The sequence below is a fragment of the Rhinatrema bivittatum genome, chromosome 10, assembly GCF_901001135.1.
Source record: "Rhinatrema bivittatum chromosome 10, aRhiBiv1.1, whole genome shotgun sequence".
Taxonomy (NCBI): Eukaryota; Metazoa; Chordata; class Amphibia; order Gymnophiona; family Rhinatrematidae; genus Rhinatrema; species Rhinatrema bivittatum.
In genome coordinates, this window is record NC_042624.1 from 74,317,324 (window position 1) to 74,340,220 (window position 22,897).

A 22,897-nucleotide genomic window follows, 5' to 3' on the forward strand; every position below is an offset into this window, starting at 1 on the left:
TCACTAATCCATCTAGAATGTGTATTTAGTCTCTTTCAGCGTAAAGGACATTTTGTTCCACAAAATTCAATCAGTGCTTTGTATTTCAAGGTTACCAACCCTTTTCATTTGGCAAAACAAAAAAAAAACAAACCCACTTTTCTTTTTTCTTCCTTCAGAAAGTTCAACAATCAATTTCACATCAATTTTTTCCAATATTAAAATGGTTTCTATCAAGCAGACAATTAAAAAATTACCACTGCTGATTGGGAAGCTGTGAATTGAGGATCCAAATCTGTATTTGTTGTGGACTTACAAGCTTATATGATACACAAAAAGTTGACTCCACGCTACAGCACAAAGAGAACAAATTAATGAGTGTGAAATCCCCGAATGTCAGTTATTTGTTACAGTCATGGTTCCAAAATGCTAGCTTAGATACAAAGCCAGTAGTTTTATCAACTTACAGATCTTACAGCAACAGGTTCACACAGAGTACAGTAATTTAAGCCAGTGAGACAGTGTAATGAAACAGTGCACAGGTTTTCCTTATATATAGTCAAGATTGACAATGGGTCGGGGGTTTATTTTATGCAGCAATGTCCTCCTGCTTTGTTGTGCATCCAGCCCAGCTGAAACTTAGGCTGGAATCTGATAATTAGGCAGGAATTCCCCCCCCCCCCCAATACTTATTCTAGTCATTACAGTGATGGCTTTGGGCCACGGCTCCTTCTGGAACCTGGAAAGCATGGGCTCGGGCTCTGACTCTGGCCACGAGGTGTTGCTCTGAAGCAAGGACCACAACTGCCCTGGCCGTCAGGAGCTGTGAACATTGCCTCTGCAGCGTGCCCAGCTGACCCCAAAAGCAGAAGACCAGAGCCGAGGACGTTGTGCACAGCACTTGCCACCTGAACCATAAGGCCAGCCCATAAGTGGTTCCTGTGTTGTGGCGATTGCATATTTTTGAGCTGCCTTATGGCTGACAGTAGCAGGTCAAGAAGCATTCGTACTTTAGGGCAGGGATTTTCAACCCCGTCCCTGGGACACACCACACCTAACCTGTCAAGTTTTCAGGACATCCACACTAAATATGCATCAGATAGATTTGCATAGAGTGGAGGCAGTGCATACAACTTTTCTCATGCATATTCAGGTTAGGTATGTCCCAAGGACTGGCCTGAGAATCTAGTTTAGAGGGTTTTTTTTTTATTTTTAGCACAATGGCAACAAGGTTGTATTGTACCAAACATATCAATATGGCATTTTCCCAGGACTTTTGTTATCCCTACAAAAATCCAAAGGGCTTATCAAACACAGTTTATGATGCAGAAAAGCACAATCTTGCTGGTATTACAGGTTTGACTTGAAAAATAAAGGTTAACATCTAGACAGGACAACAAGATGAGGGATCAACTGGTCCCATTTGTTCCATATGTACAGTTCTGAAACAACAATGAATGATAAAAGAGAGAGTCCGACAGACACCTCATTGACTCCACAGGCTGAAAAGAGTAGGAATTTTACTGGGAGAGAGCCAAAAGTAGTCTACCAAACTGTACTGCATGTAGCCCATGAGGAACCCAAACGCAACATCTGTAACGTTGTGCCGGCCCAGCAGCACCCTGGAGAAGCCCACGATGACTGCCCAGAGCACGAGTAGCACTCGCACTGGGATGGCCAGCACGAGGTGGTTCAGGATGAAGCGGCATACCATGGCTGCCCGTGTAGCATGGCCCGAAGGGAAGGAGTACCTGTCCACGGAGAAGGTGGCAAACATGTCCATGCGGTTATGAACAGGGCGGCGGCGTTTCACCAGTCCTTTCACCAGGCCCACCAAGGCCAGATCCAGTATCAGGGCTGCCAAAGAGAAAGGGAATGGAAAGAATGCAGAAAGATTATATTTGTAAAATAAGAAATTCATGTTAAACAAAACAAGAGATAAGGCAGAGAGATCTAAACTCCACAGCAGCAGAAAACGTTCCAGACAAACTGAATGATCTGACCGTTGTGTTCTAATAACTATAAAGCTAACACTCTTAAGGTTAGATGGACACATATTGCTGGCTCTGTGACCTGCAGGCCATGTATTCTCTCTCAAACATTTCCTTTCCATACTGCTGTCATTCAATGACAATAACTTGTGAAGTTCGGTCCATATCCTGGAAACATTATATTGCCTGCTTGAAAACTAATGGAAAACGGAGTAGATGAGGGCAGATAAAGACCAATTGGCCCATCTGGTCTGCCCAGTTATTATGGTCCACACGGCTAAGGGTATGTCCTGCTTGCTAGTAGAAGCTGATTACTTGTAGGATATCATTCCTTATCCCAGCTAGTTTTTGTTGACTTAGTCATGGCCTCTCTACCATCCTGGGTAGATGAACACACAAGTTTCCATATTTAATCTAACACTCAGACCCAGTGCTCCTATCTCACCACCAAGCTTTGTAGCAATCTAAATAGCTACCAGCGAGGTTGCTACCTGAACCACCAACAGCCTCGGTCCCCTATGGCCTTCTTAGACTGGTCCCAGCTATCAGCAACTTGCAGGTTGATTTCTGGCATGTTGTAGGGTGCTGGTTCCCACCTGGCTACCTTGTGACGTGCTGCATTGTTAGGACATGCTTCTTTTATCTGCCCCTAAAGAGAACCAATGGTCCCGCCAGTCTGCCCAGCAAGCTTCCCATGGTAGTATCTGCCGCATGGTGCAAGTTACCCCCATGTATCAGTTTTGCTTGACGTGCTTTGCTTATGGACTTGGCTGCAGAAGCAGTCCTGTTTTTTCCTTTAATGTCTGCATATCAGTACTCCAGACTATAAAAACAAATCATGGCTCCTGTGGGTTGTCCCTGAATCCAAATTCCTCTCTTTCCCTTTCAAAGCAGAGCGAGTGATGTTGCAGTTGTATCAAAAGCATAAGGGCTTACCAGTTAAGGGTAGTAATCCCATGCCTTCTGTTAAGGGAAGTAACTGCTGCTCTGTGCTGGTTATTACCAAGCTCATCAGGTCCACAGACTGTAAAAGTTGGAGCTGTCTAAATCCAATTCCCCTTTTTCCCCTGGTGTTGAAGCAGAGAGCAATGTTGGAGTTGCATCAAAAGTATCGAGGCTTATTGGTTAAGGGTGGTAACTGCCACACCAGCAAGCTACCCCCATGCACACTATTTCCTTTAGGACTTGGCCATAGCAGCAGTCCTATGCCTTTTCCCATATGTCCACGTAGCAGTAACCCAGACCATGGAAGTCTGGGCCCTCGCTTATCATCTGAATCGAATTCCTCTTATGCCCCCTGCCATCTAAGTGGGGAGAAATGTTACAGTTGCATTAAAGAAAAATATTTCTTTACTTCCAGTATTTTGAGTGGTCTATTTAACTGTATAAACAAGTGACCATCATATAGCACAGGGTGCAGCATATCTTATCTGGTAATCCATAGGCAATCGGGGAGCAATTCTGCAGGTCCTATGCCCCGGTAATCAAAATACTGGCGCATAGGACCTACAGAATCGCTCCCCGATTGGCCGGTGCTGGGCAAAAGGGGCTTGCCGTCAGCTGTTGGTTTTGATGGGGCTTGCCGTAGCGTGGCTTCCCCAATCAAAATCAACAGCCGACGGCAAGCCCCATTTGCCCAGCACCGGCCAATCAGGCGGCGCACCCTCACTCCCTGACATCACTGTGACACTCCCCCACCCGACGCTGTTGATTTAGTGCCCCAAAGTTCTGATTATAAGTCAGTTTAACATATGCTAAAATTATATAGAAAAATGTTTTTTCCTTAAATGTATGTATAAAAAAGGGGGTGCGTCATACACCACTGCGTCCTATATGCCGGCAAATACGGTAATCAGTCGCTTGAATATTTGTATTTTTTTCACTCTTGTGCTGTGAACTTTTTTTTTTTTTTTTACTTTTTTTTGCTGGAAAGTTTTGAAATATGTACCAAATATGTACTTATCTATTAAATAACTTCATGCTGATCCAGAAGTTCTGAGCATGAAGTTATTTAATAGATAAGTACATATTTGGTACATATTTCAAAACTTTCCAGCAAAAAAAGGTAAAAGAAAAAAAGGAAGCTCATAGCACAAAAGAGTGAAAAAAATACAAATATTCAAGCAACTGATGATTATATCTCCTAGCACACCAAAGCTTATGTGTATGGATTACCAGATAAGATACACTGTACCCTGTGCTATGATGGTCACTTGTTTATACAGTTATAGTCCACTCAAAATATTGGAAGTAAAATTTTTATTTTTCTGTGATTTAGTTTCTTACATATAGAGGTTCACATAATTTAGTACAGTTGCATAATATGGAGTAATCTCCATGCTTTCTGTTAATGGTAGTAACTGCCGTATCGGCAAATTACCCCTGCACACTTATCTCATTTCCGTCCTCGAGCCTTTAGAGATGCAAAGTGTTTAGCCCATGCCCCTTTGAATTCTTTGACTTTTTTCTTCTTCACCACCTCCTCCAGAAGAGCATTCTAGGTCTCCACCACCCTCTCCATGAAGAAATATTTCTTGACGTTGGTTCTGAGTTGTCCCCTCTGGAGTTTCATTTCGTGACCCCTAGTTCTAGTGTTTTCTTTCCAACGGAAAAGGTTTGAAGCATCTGAAGGTCTGTCTCATATCTCCCCCACACCTCCTCTCTTCCAGGGTGTACATATTCAGACCCTTCAGCCTCTCCTCATAAGTCTTCCAATGCTGACCCCACACCGTTTTAGTCACCCTTCTCTGGACCGACTCCATCCTGTCGCTATCCTTTTTGAGATATGGGCTCCAGAACTGATATGATGGGAAAAAAAGTGTACTTTATTATTACTGAGTTGAAGACTTGCATTATCACTTATTAAATAAACTGATCACTCTAAGACTTGGTCAGTTTGAAGTGTTACAACACATTCTCTTTGTTGGATTGCACTGCATGTGTGTCTCGTAATACTCCACTTTTCCTTGTACAAATGTTTCCATCATATTCCCCCCTCTCCCTTCTTTCCTCTAGCAAGTACATTTTGAGTGTCTTAAGCATTACTTAGGATTTGTGCTGCAGGCCCTATATCAATGTCCTCCAGAACTAACACTGAAGGTGGTCTATGCACTAAAGTACAAGATGGGAAAACAAATGCATTTTCCCCTCCGTTCCTTTTGCAGCGTCACCACTAAAGATATTGAAAAGAACCAGCTTCAAGCACTGGGGTATCTTCGCCAGAGTGACCGCCATTGACCCCCACTTTTTATTTATTTAAAAACTTTTCTATACCGTCGCTAAGTTATATACCATCGCAACGGTTTACAAATAGGCACATAGACTAAGGTAAGTAAATGTAGGATATCTTACATTCTAACAGGTGCCAATAAAGTTCGGTTACAATTTCATAAATAAAATTATTATTTGAGTAATGTTGGTCAAGTCCAGGTATATTATTGAGTTACTATCGCTTTGAAATATTACTTCTTAAAAGTAGGATTGATTAAATACATTCTCATCTGCATTGTACTTGTACTTTCATTCTCTACCCTCCTTCGGCTCAGTCAGGTCCTCAACCAAATTTATAATTTTCTGGCCTACTTCCAGATGGTCCAGCTTATTGATGGAGCTTTTGTGGAACACCGTCAAAAGCCTTAGTGAAGTCCAGATAGTTAACAGCTGTAACACCTCCCTGATCCACCACTTTTGTCAGGTCATCATCATGTTTGACCGATGGGATCTTCCCTTGGTGGATCCACGTTGGCGGGTGTCCTCTCCTCCACTTTGTTTCAAGGTGATGGACGCTTTCTTTTACTACTATTTCCAAACTTCCCTACTTCTGTGGAGCGCAGGACTACATCTGCTCCCCCTTCTCTATCTTAAAGGATAAACTGAAAGGAGCTGCAAGAGAGCATGGGCATTAAGCTGTTTTAAAATATGGGCCTCACTCATTTGTGTAAATACTTCACATACCTCCTCTTCTGTAAATGGGTCTGTATTCAATTTGATTTTATTGCAAATGTTCTCTTCCCTCCCTGCCTCCCATAGATTATCCTCATAATTGTCTTCCTTCCTCCACCTTTCTTTTGCATTTTTTAAATGCTAGCCCCTTAGCTTTTACCATTTCCGTAACCTCCTTAGAGAACCATTAGTCTTTTTTTTTTCATTTGTTAACCAGCCTTGCAAAGATATTTGTTGCCTCAAAATCACCAGAGTTCATATCTCTGCTAATGACTGTCACCAGGGACATGTCACATATTTTCATGCGCCTCAGTTCTATTTTATTAAATTAATTCTCCTAGCTCATGAAAGAACCTGTTGGGTGTTGCCTACAATGTCACCATGACTCATTTCCCAAAATGAGAAGACACGCTAACATCACTGCTTTGACTACAGCACAAAACATGCTCCTGGCAGTAAAAGGAAGCCCATAAGAACATAGGATTTGCCATACTGAATCAGAGTAAAGGTCATCAAGCTTAGCATCCAGTCTGACAGTGGCCAATCCATGTCACAAATACTCAACAGATCCCAAAAAGTAGATCTATTTCTTGTTACTCACTAAAATGGTTCTAGCAATAAAAACTTTCAAAAAGGAAACTGACAAAATGAGGAAAATAGAAAAAAAACCCAAACAAACTGAAAGGCACAGCTGCAAAGATTAAAAGTGAACCAAAGGTGTGGACATTGTTTAAAAATACCATCTTAGAAGTGCAGTCCAGATGTATTCCGTGCATTAAGAAAGGTGGAAGGAAGTCCAAACAATTGCTGGCATGGTTAAAAAGTGAGGCGAAAGAGGCTATTTTAGTCAAAAGATCTTCATTCAAAAATTGGAACAAGGATCCAGAGGAAAACAGGATAAAGCATAAGCATTGGCAAGTTAAATGTAAAGACAGGCTAAGAGAGAATTTGAAAAGAAGTTGGCCATAGAGGCAAAAATTCACGATAAAAACTTTTATAAATATATCCGAAGCTAAAAGCCTGTGAGGGAGTCAGTTTGACTGTTATATGATCGAGGGAGTTAAAGGGGCATTTAGGGAAGATAAGGTCACTGAGGAAAGACTAAACAAATTCTTTGCGTCTGTTTACTGATCAGGATGTTGGGGAGATACCAGTTCTGGAGATGGTTTGCAAGGATGATGATTCCAATGAACTGAACCAAATTATGGTGAACCTGGAAGATGTAGTAGGCCAGTGACAAAATGAAGAGTAATAAATCGCCTGGGCTGGATGGTAAGCACCCCAGGGTTCAGCAAGAACTAAAAATGAAGTTTCAGACCTATTAGTAAAAATTTGAAACCTATCATTAAAAATCGACCATTGTTCCTGAAGCCTGGAGGGTGGCCAATGTAATCTCAATATTTAAAAAGGGCTCTGGAGAAATCCGGGAAACTACAGACTTCAATTCATGGAAACTGTTATAAAGAATAAAATCACAACACATTTAGATTGACATGGTTTAATGGGACACAACCAGCATGGATTTACCCAAGGGAAGTCTTGCTTCACAAATCTACTACATTTTTACGAAGGGATGAATAAACATGTGGACAAAGGAGAACCAGTAGATGTGGTGCATTTGGATTTTCAGAAAGTGTTCAAAGTCCCTCATGAGAGACTTCTAAGAAAACAAAAAAAGTCTTGGGATAGGAGGCAATGTTTTTTTGTGGATTGCAAACTGGTTAAAAGATAGGAAACAGAGTAGGATTAAATGGTCAATTTTCACAATGGATAAAGGTAAACAGTGGAGTGCCTCGGGGATCCGTACTAGGACCAGTGCTTTAACATATTTATAAATGATCTGAAAAGGGGCATGACAAGTGAGGTGCTTAACGTTGTGGATGACACAAAATTATGGAGAGTAGTAGTAGGAAGACCTTGTGAGACTGGAAGATTGGGCGTCCAATGGCAGATGAAATTTAATGTGGACAAGTGCAAGGTGATGCATATAGGGAAAAATAATCCTTGCTGTGGTTACATGATGTTAGGTTCCACATTCGGAGTTACCACCCAGGAAAGAGATCTAGGCATCATAGTGGATAATACATTGAAGTTGTTGGCTCAGTGTGATGTGGCAGTCAAAAAAGCAAACAGAATGTTAAGAATTATTAGTAAGGGAATGATGAATAATGTAGGAGGATAAGGCATCACCTGGAGGGCAGGTCCTGGCTACAAGATCACTTCCTGCCATACCAAGGGGATCATCCCCATAACCTGGCTCTTCCAAAGCACCATGGGGTTTGCCACATTAGAAGTGGGATCACTCTATGTCCCTGAAGGTCTCCTATTTTCTTCTGTCTGTCTCAACTCCTCCAGGCCTGACATTCTAGCCTCGAGATCAGATTAGTTATCTCTCAGCCAGGAGCTCTTTACATTTGGTTCACACATACAACCTTTTCACCCTCAGGTAAACAAATCATACATGTAGCATTCAGTAAAAAGATTAGATAGCTCCCATCCTGCTGCTGGGCTGCGGTCTGCATGTTAATGTTATTAATGATATTTAAATAAGTGAAAGTATTTTTAAGGAGTGGGAATGCTTAATCCAATTTAAAGTCCCTTAAATTTATTAAGTGTGTTATGTTTGTCAATGTGCTGTAATAGGACTATAATTATTCTATTGCTAAAGTCAAGGTTAATTACCCATGTGGCGATATAAATTCCTAACTTTCTCGTCGCAAAACCAATATTCACATCTCAGTAAACAAATAACTTTGGAAACTTAAGACAAAAACCAAATTTTTACTTATTTTAAGTCCTTGCGTGCCAGCAGATAAAGCCTCTGCGATTGGCCCTCATTCAGGAATCCCACTTCCTATCTAAGGGCCAGATTCATCAAGGCATTTTCCCATAGACACAGAATGGGAAAAATGCCTTAGTAAATCAGGCCCTAAGAAAGCTGTCCTGCTGTCTTCTACTTAGTCACTTATGCAAAGTGATGTCAAAGCAATGGAATCAATCTAATTTAGTGATCACCAAGATCAATGGCATTCCAGGCATTATACTGTGTTATTAAACAACAACAATGCAAGATGACATTCAGCATCTCAGGTGCATAGTAAGGCACAAGAATAAAATCACAGATTATATTGAGATGGAAATGCAAAAGACCAAGATCAGCCAAATGTCTGTTAGAAAACTAGGTCACATCACATCTCTCTGAACACAAACATGTTGCTAACAGATAAGACCACCTACCTAGTCCACCCAGTCTGTCTATTTGCACCTGCCTACGGTGCTGCCATAAGTACTACTGAGTTTCTGAGTTCTTCTTTTCCTTGGCCTATTAGAATTCTCAATTCTATTTAGAATTTCCACCAAAAATATTTGTTGATTAACTAATGCTTTTGTGCTGAAAACATTTATATATATGATTGGTACTGGAGGTTTGTTGATCAGTGCTAAGATAATCTTAGGAAAGCTAAAAAAAATTTGGCTTGTCGAATTCTGAGATTTTTTCTCCATTTATAAAAATGTGTTTTCAGCACAAAAGCATTAGTTAATCAACAAATATGTTTGTTGGAAGTTCTATATAGAATTGTGTGTTTCACATATCTCCCTTCTTGCCTACATTAGGTAGAGTTTTTCCATTAGAATTATCTACTGCTTGGCTCTCTGAAGGTCATCAAATTTCTCCCATTTCCTTTTCTGCTGGTGACTGCCAAATTTCCTCCTCTGAAATGGTTAGTTCCCCTTGATATTTTACACCCCAAATGCTCAATTTTGCATTTTTTGGATTAAAGTACAATCAAAACCTTAACCAGGTCTTCCAATGTTTTTAACCTCATATTTCAATTTATCAATTTCCCATCCCATCTTCTTTACTAGTGCAGATTTGTGTCATCTGCAACTGAGCACACTTTCTAACCCTTTCAAGTGTCAACAATTAAGGCATTTGAAGGAACAGATCTAGTACCAATCCTTGTGGCCTCAACTGGTCACCATCCTTTCAGCAGAGTGGAATATCATTCAACGAGTTACAACCAATTTATAATTTTTGCCCTTATTCCCAGATTGGTTAAAATTTCCTCATCAGCCTTTTGTATGGAACAATCCTCACCAATAGGAGGAGGAAATCACCTCATCTGCTACAGATACTGCAGACTTCTTCACACAGTAACAAAAGTGATGTTAGAATATTAAAAACTGATTACTGTGGGCCCCAACACTAGAACAGTATGAACAGGTAGAAGTGTTAAATCATTAATATTTTGCTCTTCACTTTATTCCCAGAATACTAAAACTCACCAAATAAGAGATTCAGTACCACTTCCTGTCCAGCCAAACTGTCACTCTTGTAGAGGCAATACAAAGCACCAGCAATCCATGGGATGCCATGGCCAGAAATTTCAATCAGTTTCATTACAGGTCTGGCACTACCCCAGGAACAATGTTCTTCGGCACACACGCCAAGCTTTTTCGACAGCCAAAGATCAATGGCCAGCAAGGAGCGAAAGGCGATACCCAGAAAAGAAGGGTTCAGTTTCATGCAGTCCTCTTCTGGAAGCATCTGCTGTGATGAGGAGGAGTCCCTGCGACGAACCGGACTCTCTGAAGCCCGCAGACGGGCAGCAGCAGGGTCAGAAAGCGGAGTCCTGCTATTGGCCATGGAAATGAACTCAAACCTGCCATTGCTGGTACTCGCACTACCCCCTACTCGATTCTCACGTGTAGACTTGGGGCTAGGCATTGTGATACTCCTTCACTCTTCTCTTGACAAACTGCAGAGGGAAATTATACCTAAAAAAAAAAAAGAATAAATGCAAGAGCTAGCATTAACCAATTCCTCCACTATCAGCATTTACCTAGTACTCTGCTGTATAGGAGTTCTACTAGATTGCACTTGCAATACACAAACCATGTCCTAAAAAATTGTACTAGAAGCGTTAGAACCCAATTTTTCAATATGTATGGGTAAGATGCTATAAGCACAATAAATAAAGCATTTGGATAGCTAACAAGTTCTAAACTGATGTCCCTAAATCATAAGGTAAATACTGTTCTTCGGAGCAGCATTTCTATCATTAAAAAAATAATTTTCAGCAGGGGAAATAATGATGCACAGAATAACAGATTTTACACTGTTGTGGGGCAGTTTCATTTTACAAGTCTATGGGCGAAGCATACTAAATATTCTCCCCAGTAACAAAACGAGGAAGGGAGCGAGGGAAGAGAATCTTAGTACATCTGTTCCTATGCCCATGGGCTCCCGGCCTGACTGTCCTTCTCTGTTCGTTTGAAAGCAACAGATACAAAAGGTGGAAGGCGTTACATTAGAGGAAAGCTTTAAGCCTTTTTTTTCCAGCCTCTAGTACTCGTATTGGGCCTCAAGTGGCATTTTACTAGGTTCTGGTATCTTAAAGGACAAACAAAAACGCTGCTGCAGTACTACATCTATTTATTTATTTGATTTATTATATTCTGCTTTTCGACACGTCAAGGCGGATTGTACTCAGGTACTGCAGGTATTTGTTTGCCCTTTGTTTGACCTAGTAAGCTTCAAGCCTTTATAATACAAGAAAAAGCAAAGACTCCACTGCCGATATATAACATAGGCGAAAGACTAATTGAAGCCCACTGTGTTCCCACCTTTCCCTCGCGTTCAGTGAGGCAAGGAAACATTTTCTATTCTGTCCCCGTGCAAAGGCCGCCGCTTCATCCATGCGGGAACTCACCTTCTGCCCTGGTGCCGATGCTTCTCCCCGGCTCAGCTGCTAGAAATAAAGCTCCAGCGTTCGTCGTAACCCTTCCTGCTTTAGAAGTTCAGCGACACCTGCACTCCCTTTCATTGCAGCGCTCTAGAAGAGTCAAAGATCCATTTCCGGCATTCCTATTCTCAGACGCGAGCCCCGCAAGTTCTGTAGCGCTAGGGAAACTCAGCCGCGCAGTACCTACGCTTCTGACGTTCCTAAGAAAGGTAGGGGATGGAGCCACGAATCCGCAGCCTGTTCGATCTGATTAGGAGAAGAGAAAAGGCGTCGCGGTCGAGGTTTGATGACGTCGGCAGCGGGGCTGCTTTGAGTTGAGATCTTCTCCGAGCTGCCGCTGTTTCCTCCGATCCTTCTTTCCCTCTCCTCCCGGCCCTCGGGCCGCTCTCGCAGGCGGGATGGTGCGGAAGCTAAAGTTTCACGAGCAGAAGCTGCTGAAGAAAGTTGATTTCATCAGCTGGGAGGTGGATCGAAACCTGCAAGAGGTAAAAGTGCTGCGGCGATTCCGGCTGGAGAAGAGGGAAGAATATACCAAGTAAGTAAAGACAAAATAACCATCCGAAAAAGCTGCCTGCTGAGAGTCTGTTTGTGCAGGAAAACCCGCGGCTCGGGCCTGTACTGGAGAACTTCAGCTTTTCCTCGGGAGTTTGTCTTTGTGACCGGGAAGTTTCCTCCTGCTGGGCTGGGATATCTTGCCATGAGCCTTCATTCACAAGTACCCTAGATTTTTTTTCCACCTCGTTTCGTATCCCCTCCCAACACGTTATTCCAGTCATTGTAGGAAAAGTCCTTGGCTGGGAGTCATGCACCAGGGCTCCTTCCAGAACCCTACAATTATGGACTGTAACTCATTCATTCAGTGTTACTGTTGTGCCATGACTATGACTCCCTCTCTGGGGCCTGTGAGTGGTATCTCTGCAGTATCTTCAAACAGCTCAGGGAGCAGAATATTTAGGCCAGGAATTCAATCCAGGTCCTTTCACATGACAGAGTTGTATTAGAAATTTGGGAGAGAGCAGTGAAGATGGAAATTGGATGGAGAAAATGTATATTAATGACATAGTGATGCATCTGTATGCTGGTCTGAGATATTATTTATTTAGTCAAATTTATATACCGACATTCAAATTCATATCAAGTCGGTTTACAATGACAAAAATTTACACAATATAATCAAAATCAAAACATATCGTACAGCAGGGGTCGGGAACCTTTTTGGCTGAGAGAGCCATGAACGCCACATATTTTAAAATGTAATTCCGTGAGAACCATACTAACTACAACCCCCTACTCTCCTGATGCCCCCAAGACCTGCCAAATTAATTTACTACAACCCCCCATCCTCCTAACCCCCACCCCCCAAGACCTGCCAAAAGTCCCTGGTGATCCAGCGGGGGACCAGGGCTCGCAGACAAATCTTTAATAAAAAAGTAAAAATCTAACAAACCCCCCCACCCTCCTGACGCCCCCCCAAGACCTCCAAAATTAATTTACTACAACCCCCCACCTTCCTGTCACCCCCCCCAAGACCTCCAAAATTAATTTACTACAAGTCCCACCCTCCTGACCTCCCAAGACCTGCCAAAAGTCCCTGGTGGTCCAGCTGGGGTCCGGGAGCGATCTCCTGGACTTGGGCTGTCGGCTGCCAGTAGTCAAAATGGCGCTGACGGCCCTTTGCCCTCACTATGTCACTGGGGTCGATCAATGGCAGCGGTAGCCCCTGTGACATAGTAAGGGCAAAGGGCCGTCAATGCCATTTTGATTACTGGCAACCGACAGCCCTTTGCCCTTACTATGTCACAGGGACTACTGCCGCCATTGGTTGACCCCAGTGACATAGTGAGGGCAAAGGGCCGTCGGCACCATTTTGACTACTGGCAGCCGACAGCCCAAGTCCAGGAGATCGCTCCTGGACCGCTTCTGGACCCCCGCTGAACCACCAGGGACTTTTGGCAGGTCTTGGGGGGTGTCAGGAGGGTGGGGGATTTTGTTAGATTTTTACTTTTTTATTAAAGATTTGTCTGCTAGCCAGATGCAGCCATCAAAAGAGCCATATCTGGCTCCCGAGCCATAGGTTCCTGACCCCTGTCGTACAGCAATGTCAAAGTATTACAATACCTAGCAAATGATTATGGAGAAAAATGAAAGGAGGACAGAATGGATGTGGATAAAAGTATGTCATTATGTGATACGTAGAAAGCTGGAGATGATGAAGGTAAGAAGAAAGGTAGTCTATAATATTAAAGCAGGAGTACCTCACATACACTATATTTTGGTCATGCTGTATTTGAGTTCTAGTAGCAGTATTGGTTTTTCCCATAGCAATTTATGGGAGCAAACGCTGGACATTACGAAAGAATGAAAGGAAGAAAATCCAGACAGTTAAATGTAGTGTTGCAAAAGATTGCTCAAGATTCCATAAACAGTAAGGAGAACTAATCAATCACTCCTGTACCAAATAAAATCTACTTGCTTCCTTGAAGCCATGGTGCTAAAACAGAGATTCTCATTCTTTGGAAATGAGATGCAGGCAAACAGTGGAACTGGGAAGATGACAGTACATGGTAAAGTGGAAAGAAATAGGAAAAAAAGGAGGGCAACAATCAGCAAAACCTCTAATAGGATTGAAGAAGTCACTAATATATGTCTCTGCACCAGCTTGGGAAAGGACTTGAGATAGTCTTGGAGAGAGCTAGCCTAACAGGTCACCATGATTCAACACTGACTTGTTGATATTTAACAACAAAAAGCTGTATTGCTCTTGAAGAATATTGCAAAGGATCCATTCCTCTCCATCCTGCCAGACAAGTCCAGACAAGCGGGATTTCTCCCTCCTTCCAGTAGATTGGGCAAACTGTTTAGTCCTGACATCCCTCCTTAGATAGGCTGGTAGAGCAGGGAAGGTGTCCATAGTCTTCTGTCTCCAGCAGATGGAAGGCAACTTCTGGTCCAGCAGCAGGAAGATGGAGGAGTGACCCCTGTGGTAATGGTCTCTTTAAAGACTGCCTGTTACGACTATGGCTGCTGTGCAGCCTCCTTACCACCAGAGGCCCCTCATGAGCATGCTCTCATGGCTGGGCCAGTCTGTCCTACCTATCTGCTCCATGATCTGGACTTCCTACTTAACCCCATCTAGCCAATGCCTCAGTGCTTTGGCATCGAGTCCCCTTGGGCTCCCTGCTCTAGCCTCCTGTTTCCTTCTGTGTGCCTTCGGGCTTCTCGCTACCTGTTTTGTTCCATGGCCTGGGGCCCTGCCCTCCTTGCCCTGCTGCCTTCGGGCCTTCTGTCCTGCCTTGCTGCCTTCTGGCTTTGTGTCCTGGTTCCCTGCCTTCGGGCGTTTGTGTTTTCTGTTCAGTGTAAGTCTTCTCTTGGTTTTGTCTAGTCCAGTCATCGTCTGTCCTGCTCTCTTGGTTCTCTCATTCCAGTTCACACATACCTACTGTCAGTCTCACACTTACCTGCACGCTATCCTGAGTCCACCCTTACCTGCACTCAGTTCCAGTGTTCAGACCTCGTTTACCTACACTCACATCCACGCGTACCCCCATGCTGTTCCAGTGTACTACGAAGCTCATCCTTACCCCCAGGCACCCTGTTCCAGAGACTCCTTTCCAGCCAGCAGCCAGCACCCAGCTCTACAGACTCCAGCCTGCACCAGACTCCTTCCAGCCAGCACCTTGTATCAGAGACTCCTCCAGCAGCACCAGAGATTCCTCTCCAGCTGTTGTCAGAGACTTTACTGTGACTCCTGTTCTCTCTATCCTGAGTCACTCCTGCAGGTGGTGTTCACCACACCTGGCGATTGCCCAATCATAACACTGCCTTTTCCCCAGCAAAAGCCTTGGCCGAGCAGGGGGGGTGACAGGCAGTTGACGTGGCTTCACTTCCTCCCCCCCCCCCCCCCCCCCCCCTCAGGCGATCTGGGCTTAGTCCATGAATTTCCCTTTACTGGTACAGATTGGGAGCAGTGTCTTTAAGAAAACTCACAAAGAAATAAAAAGCCACAGCAGCTTGCAGAGCCCACAGTGACTCAGCCGATACAGCCAGGTTTGGAGCATATTAGGAAAATTAGGATGTGCGAGGCCCACTGTGTTCAGAGTCGCAGGCTCCCTTTGTAGGAGCTGCAGTGACGCAATGGGAGGGGAGATAGGCTCATCTAAAGCAGGCCCTAAAGAACAGCGGGTCCTCTCTAATTCAGCATTCCTGGTGTGGCTTTCTAGGCATTCCTTTGTAGTCTCTGAACCATGCTTAGGGATCCCCCTTGAGCAGCGGGAGTCACATGGCCTTGGGAAGGAGGAGGAACAGGATTTCACGACAGAATTCATTATGGTAGTGCATAAAGCCTTCTGTCAAATGAGATAAAAAAAAAAAGAGAGGAAGGTAGTGCAGGAAAAACCCCTCTGGTCAGACCGGTGCTAGCATTTTTGCTGTCCTCTCCTCCTTTTTTTTTTATTTTAAACACAGAATACCCCACCTCAGTTAAATATGCAGAACACAGACTCCCCCTCACCAAATACAGAATACAGAGATTAAAAAGAAACTGAACTGGAAACTGCAACAAGCCAGACTCTGCATGCAATGCAGCAATGGAGAAACAGCACTGATTGTCATAAATCAAACAATAAAATAAGGAAATATAAATAAATCATATTAGTAAAACCATACTTATAAAAAGAATATTTCCAGGGATCTAAGGAAAAGAATAACATCCAATAATTAAAAGCTCTTACCCATTTTAAAATTTTTCCAAACAAATGATTTCAAATGGCAGACACAGACATCCAATAATTACAACTAATAAGGATGGGAAAATTCACCGCTTTCCATACCTGAAAAGTTTTTATTTCAAGGTATCCTGAGTAAGGCTTGGATTAGTGGGGCAGCACAAATTTCCTACACACACACACACACCAATCAGGCTTCCCGTCACACACATGCACACACCCCAGTGAGGCTTCCCGACACACACAGACACACACACACCCCCCAGTCAAGCTTCCCGACATACACAGACACACACACCCCCCAGTCAAGCTTCCCGACATACACAGACACACACACCCCCCAGTCAAGCTTCCCGACATACACAGACACACACACCCCCCAGTCAAGCTTCCCGACATACACAGACACACACACCCCCCAGTCAAGCTTCCCGTCACACACACACACCCCAGTCAAGCTTCCCGACATATATACACACACACACACACACACACCCCCCAGTCAAGCTTCCCGACACACACACAGACACACAGACACACCCCAGTCAAGCTTCCCGACACACACACACACACACACACCCCAGTCAAGCTTCCCGACACACACACACACACCCCAGTCAAGCTTCCCGACACACACACACACACACACACACACACACACACACCCCCCAGTCAAGCTTCCCGACACACACACACACTCACACACACCCCAGTCAAGCTTCCCGACACACACACACACTCACACACACCCCAGTCAAGCTTCCCGACACACACACTCACACACACCCCAGTCAAGCTTCCCGACACACACACTCACACACACACACACACACACCCCAGTCAAGCTTCCCGACACACACACACACACACACCCCAGTCAAGCTTCCCGACACACACACACACACCCCCCAGTCAAGCTTCCCGTCACACACCCCCCAGTCAAGCTTCCCGTCACACACACACACACACACACCCCAGTCAAGCTTCCCGACACACACACACACACCCCCCAGTCAAGCTTCCCGTCACACACCCCCCAGTCAAGCTTCCCGTCACACACCCCCCAGTCAAGCTTCCCGTCACACACCCCCCAGTCAAGCTTCCCGTCACACACCCCCCAGTCAAGCTTCCCGTCACACACACACACACACACACCCCAGTCAAGCTTCCCGTCACACACACACACACACACACCCCAGTCAAGCTTCCCGTCACACACACACACACCCCAGTCAAGCTTCCCGTCACACACAGACACACACACACGCGCCCAACTGCAAGAACCTAAAACCAAATAAAGTCCAGAACAACTGGACACTTTGGATGCAAATTTTTGTGGTTGACTGTATCTTGTGCTGCCTCTTCTGGGTGTTTGCAGCTTTGTAACAAACACTCCTTGGTGTCTAAGGATTTATTTCTTGTCCATGGATTTTCTGTAACATCTGACTGTGTTTCCATTTCACAGATATAACAAACTGAGTCGGAACATCCGCGATCTGGCTCGGAAGATAAGAGATTTGGATGAAAAGGACCCTTTCCGAGTACAGAGCACTACCCGCCTTTTGGAGAAGCTGTGAGTGAGCCCGTAGCTTGGCTTATAGGTAGAGAAGTGAAGGAAGCGTGTACTGAATCCAGGTTTACACTGATCAAGAAAGCCCCCTTGAGGAATTGTATTTGCCACACACAAATAGAAACTAAACAGATTGATTGGGTTATCTGAGTATAATATGCCAAATGTTAATACCGTGGGGGCCCTACCTTTTGGTATAATTTGTGAGCCACACACATGTACCAGCAGGGAAAAGACACATTTCTATTTATATCAACAGTTGCATGAAGCTGTCTGACCTGCTGCCTGCAGCCCGGTTGCACACAATTCTCAACCAGAACCGGTGCACAGATCGCCAGGCAGAACTGATCCGTCCATAGCACCATTTCCTTTCTAAAATCTTGTCTGTCCACCCTCTTACCTGCTCCGTTTCTTTGGATGACTGTCCTCCTCTGAAAAATCTGCTTCCCCTCTCACCCCAAAACCACAAACCAGATGTGACATGTGCCTGCTTCCAGGGGAGGGTTTTAGTTTTTGGTATATTTTAAAGCTTTGGAGGATTGCCCTTCCCATTTTAATGCTGCTATTTACAGCAGGTGGTGGGCGGACGATGGCTTGCACTGATTAGTAATTACAAGGTGTGGGAGGACGGTGGCTGATCTTGCTGGTTATTGAATTATCCTGATCAGAAGGTTCAGATTATGCTAAGATGACATCATAACCTAGTAGGTTAGGTTGAAGGGAGACCATGTTGTCATTCAGACTCTTTCAGATGTATTTATTCATTTAAAACCTCTTCTATACCGTCGTTAAGTTAATTCACCATCACAACGGTTCACAGAAAGGCACAATAAGAAAAAACTATAATTGGTATAGCTTACAAATTAAACATGTGCCAATATAGAACGGGAACATATTTTAATAATAGAAACGGTGTTAAATAAAGCTTATATGTCAGAAAACTGTAAAGCGGTTCAAATCTACGTTAATGTATTTGGAGATATAAAAGAAAAAACGAATTGCTTGGTGCGTCCTTATCTATCGACTGTTTTCCTCCTTCTTTGTCTTTCAAGAAAGCTTCTTTAAAAAGCCAGGTTTTCAGACTAGTTTTAAATAGTTTCAGATTCCTCTGTAGCCTTATTTCGAGTGGCATGGAGTTCCATAGCACAGGTCCAGCCAGCGACAGTGCTCTCTCCCTTACCTGAGTGAGATGTGCTGATTTACCAGAAGGAACAGTTAGTAAGGCCTTATTAGCAGATCTCGGGTTTCTGTGTGGAACGTGTACGCGCGGAGCTGTGTTAAGCCAGTCGGCCTTTTCATCATGGATTAGTTTATGAATTATACACAGTGCCTTGTATTGTATTCTTTGGTCAATTGGAAGCCAGTGTAGTTCAGCAAGTGCTCCTATGATGTGGTCTCTTTTTTCTTTTTGCCTGTCAAAATTCTAGCGGCGGAATTTTGCAATATTTGGAGTGGTCTGCGTCCCCTGTTTTTGGCAGCTCTCTACTGATGATCCGGCAGAGCTTCTACCCCATTTCCCCTGCTGCCTCTTTGTTTTCCCCCCATCTCTCGCTCTTTTTGCTGCCTTTCCTCTCACTTCCTTGTATGCCCTTTGAGCACCTGTGAAGTTGCTCTTGGTAGAGGACCCACAGGTTAGTGACGTAGTTTGCAGTGAGCTGAACTTGCCCAGTAGCCTAGTGATTAGAGCAGTGGGCTAAGAACCTGGCAAATCACTTTACCCTCCACTGCCTCGGCTACAAACTTAGCGCCTGATTTACTAAGCCTTTTCTCTCATCCTTTATCTATGGGGGAAAATGCTTGATAAATCAGGTCCTTAGAATATAAGCCAAGGCTTCCCAAACTTTGGGTCGGACCCCAAATGAGTTATAAAAACCTACAGCTGGGGTCATGTGTTTCAAATGGCAGCGCTCTTCAGGCAGCGGCAGTAGCACAGGGCCTATGAGCCAGCACGTGCTCAGAGACCCTGCAGTGGCCCTCCCCTCGAATGAATTTCTGTGGTAACAGGAAGTCCTCCTTGAGGCAGGATTGGGGGCCTGCAGGGCCTCTGAGCATGCATTGGCTCACAGGCCCCATGCTGACTCATTAGCAATGCTGTTGCCACTTGCAGATCACCATCTGGCTCAGAATAAGTCATGAGGGGAGGGAATGACCTAGTGTGCACAGGCTGGTGGGGATTGCCACTGCTCCTCTCGCCTCACCCACCACTGAACCTACTCAAGAAAAAAATGTTGCCCCTATCATCAGTCTGCCCTTTCTTCCCAACAGCTGTCATCCACCTTTGGCCCAAAGCCCCAAGGAAAATGTTGCTGCTGACTCTGACCAGGGCAGTGTTTGGAAGAGGGGCCGTTTTGAAAGATGCAGAAGGGGTTGAAGGGTCTTATCAGCTGAAAGGGATTGGTTGTGGAGGGTGACACGGGAATAACAGAAGATTTGAGCGGGAGCTGTATGAGAGGAGATGGGGTGAGAAGGGAATAGCTTGGGTTAATTGAGAGAAGAGTTGGAGGGGAGAAGGTGAGTCTGGGATATGAGTGAGGAAGTAATGGAGGATGAGCTGAGAGGGAGGAGATGACAGAGGATCAGTCGGGAGTTATAAGAGGGCCTTAGGGGGTGAGATGATCAGCTGGAGGGGATGTAAAAAGGGCTGGAAGCAGTTAGAGAAAAGATCTGGGAGGTGAGAAGAGCTGAGAGAGATGTAAGAGGGGATCAGCTGAAGGGGTGGAGGTAGAGAGGGGGGTCCTCTGGCATGGGTAGATGTTGAGAGAGAGGATCAGCTAAAGTGTGGGAAGGGTGAGAGTGGAGTGATTGTTGGGCGGGGGGAGTCATGTGAATTTAAGTGCTAAAATGGGTCACGTTCCCTAAAAGTTTGGGAAGCCCTGTTGTAAGCTCTCTGGGGACAGGGAAAATACTTATTGTAGCTTGCCGTGAGCTAAAAAGCTAAATAAAAGTAAATGAATCCCATATCCTGGGAAGCGTGGCTCACAGCTAACGGGAGAAGAGCATCGCTTATTCATTGCCCTGCTGCCTTCCGGTGTGGCAGCGCCCACCCATGAGAGCCTTATCATGGGAGGAGAGATGACATGGGGCTCAGGAGTTACGTCTTTAGGGTTGGCCCTATCGCCATTTGGGACCTCACTGTGCCCTTTCCTTGGAGATTGTGCACCTCAGGCTGACACTTCTGTCTTAAAATTCTGGGGGGAAAATAGGAAGGGAAACCATTTCTTTGAAGATTTTGGTGGTTGTTGATCCATAACTGATATGACAGAGATTATTTTTCTCTGTAAATTACATTATGTCATTACCTTTGTTATCAGTTAAGGTTCATAAAAAAAGAAAAACTGTAATTTAACTTCCACATTAATATTCTGTATGTTACAAAATATCTTTGGACAAAGTGGATCACAAAACAACATACATAAATAAAACAAGACAGCATGAATCGCACCCTCCCCAACAAACCAACCAGTGAAAATTCCCTCTATAATTAGCAACTTAACAAAGATTGGCATAATGCCACCCCGAAATCAACCATCGCCACCAAACCGACCATCCTACGCCCTCTCTCAACAGATCAACCCCACTGAATTAGCCTTATTTATTTATTTAAAAGATTTTATATACCGTCATTTGTAATTACATCATAACGATGCACAAAAACCTTAAGGCATTAAAATACATCAGCAGAAGAACAACAATCAAACACAATAGCAAGATATAAAACAGTTAAAACATTCATCTCATCCCAGCCATGTTTTTAAGGCTTTGCAAACTTACCCATATTCTGCCAACCTTTTAATCTTTAGCGGCAATTGAATGCACTACATGGGTGCATATTCAAGATTAACAATTCAGATTTTTGCCAGATTAAAATCTGGTATGTGTAGGTTTATATTATTTACCCCTAAAGAGGAATCTAATAGAAAAGAAATTAGCTGAGATTAGCAGTAGAACATCACAGAAAGCCCCCATCCCACCAGTACTGTGATGATGGAATGGTGCCGCTCTTGTCATTAACTACCTAGACCAGCTGGGAATGTGCAGCCCCGGGCAGACAGATGTTTGTGTGCAGTGCGGGGCAGACTGGCTTGTTGGGGGTGACGTGCTGCTGTTCTTCGTTTGCAGGTATGCCATGGGGTTGATCGCTACCAAGCAGAGCCTGCAGCAGTGTGAGAACGTGTCTGCCTCATCGTTCTGCAGGTAAGACCGTCCGGGAATGGCAGCAGCCACTTTCTCACGCACGCTGGTCTGCGGGTAAGATGCCCACTCTTCTCTGTCCTGGGTGTCCCGCGGCAGCTCCAGGGTCAGTTCTCTGACAAGAGTTTGAAAAAACCGGTGGCCAGGTTTCTCAGATTTCGTGGCAGTCCTGTGGTGCATGTCCATAAATATGCATATTAAATCATATTAATTTGTATTTTACTTTAGAAAAATGAAGCTTTCTGACATATTCTTGTTTCTGGTTAATTGAAATGGTTCTTAGGGAATCAGTGCTGGGAGGGAAAAGGATTTCAGAGGAGGGAGGAGAGGGGAAGCAGAGGAAGGAAGGATTGCGAGGAAAGGGAAGGGACAAGTTAGTCAAGTTCCTGAAGGAGAAGTCCATAACCAGTTGTTAGTCAGAGAGATGTGGGAAAGCCAGCACTTAATCCTGGGAGTGAGATACAAGGAATAGATCAACTATTGGGGATCTGCCAGGTACTTGTGACCTGGACTGGCCACTATCGGAGACTGGATGCTGAGCTCAATGGACTTTGGGGTGACCCAGCATGGCACCACTTATGTTGAATGAGAGAAGGGAGATCCACACTCTCCACACCTCCTCCTGACTCTATTTCCTTCTTTCCCTCCCACCTTGGACCATGTTCCTCCTCCTCTGTTGCTTAGACTGACCTGTTGAGCTTTGAACTGTGCTGCATTAGTGTCCCCCATGGTTCAAAGCACAACATTCCAGCC

The 22,897-nt window shown here is 44.3% G+C and overlaps 2 protein-coding genes across 3 annotated transcripts in view; one reads left to right on the plus strand and one right to left on the minus strand.

Annotated features, from left to right (window-relative positions):
• Positions 1–251: 251 nt before the first annotated feature.
• On the minus strand, positions 252–18,475 carry PLPP6 (phospholipid phosphatase 6). Of its 2 annotated transcripts, none has more exons than XM_029618140.1 (3): positions 18,354–18,475; positions 10,200–10,691; positions 252–1,836 (listed from the first exon to the last, which is right to left on the minus strand). In XM_029618140.1, exons 2-3 carry the CDS (start codon positions 10,639–10,641, stop codon positions 1,466–1,468), a joined length of 813 nt encoding a protein of 270 aa, XP_029474000.1. In that variant the 5' UTR covers positions 10,642–10,691; positions 18,354–18,475; the 3' UTR covers positions 252–1,465. The 2 variants fall into 2 exon arrangements, with proteins under 2 accessions (XP_029474000.1, XP_029473999.1); XM_029618139.1 differs by lacking the exon at positions 18,354–18,475 and adding an exon at positions 11,627–11,852.
• IMP3 (IMP U3 small nucleolar ribonucleoprotein 3) overlaps positions 11,919–22,897 on the plus strand; it is a 29,477-nt gene continuing 18,498 nt past the window's right edge. Inside the window, exons 1-3 of the mRNA XM_029618141.1 lie at positions 11,919–12,194; positions 17,849–17,956; positions 22,073–22,147. Of these exons, the coding sequence (XP_029474001.1) occupies positions 12,058–12,194; positions 17,849–17,956; positions 22,073–22,147 (320 nt within the window). The 5' untranslated portion in view covers positions 11,919–12,057. The remainder of the gene's footprint in view (positions 12,195–17,848; positions 17,957–22,072; positions 22,148–22,897) is intronic.

Bases quoted from the DNA above. Each gene is read 5' to 3' on its own strand.
- PLPP6 (XM_029618140.1), bottom strand. From the start codon at position 10,641: ATGCCTAGCCCCAAGTCTACACGTGAGAATCGAGTAGGGGGTAGTGCG. The intron at 1,837-10,199 runs GTGAGTTTTAGT...TCTCTTTGGCAG, and splicing joins GGTACTGAATCTCTTATTTG to CCCTGATACTGGATCTGGCC.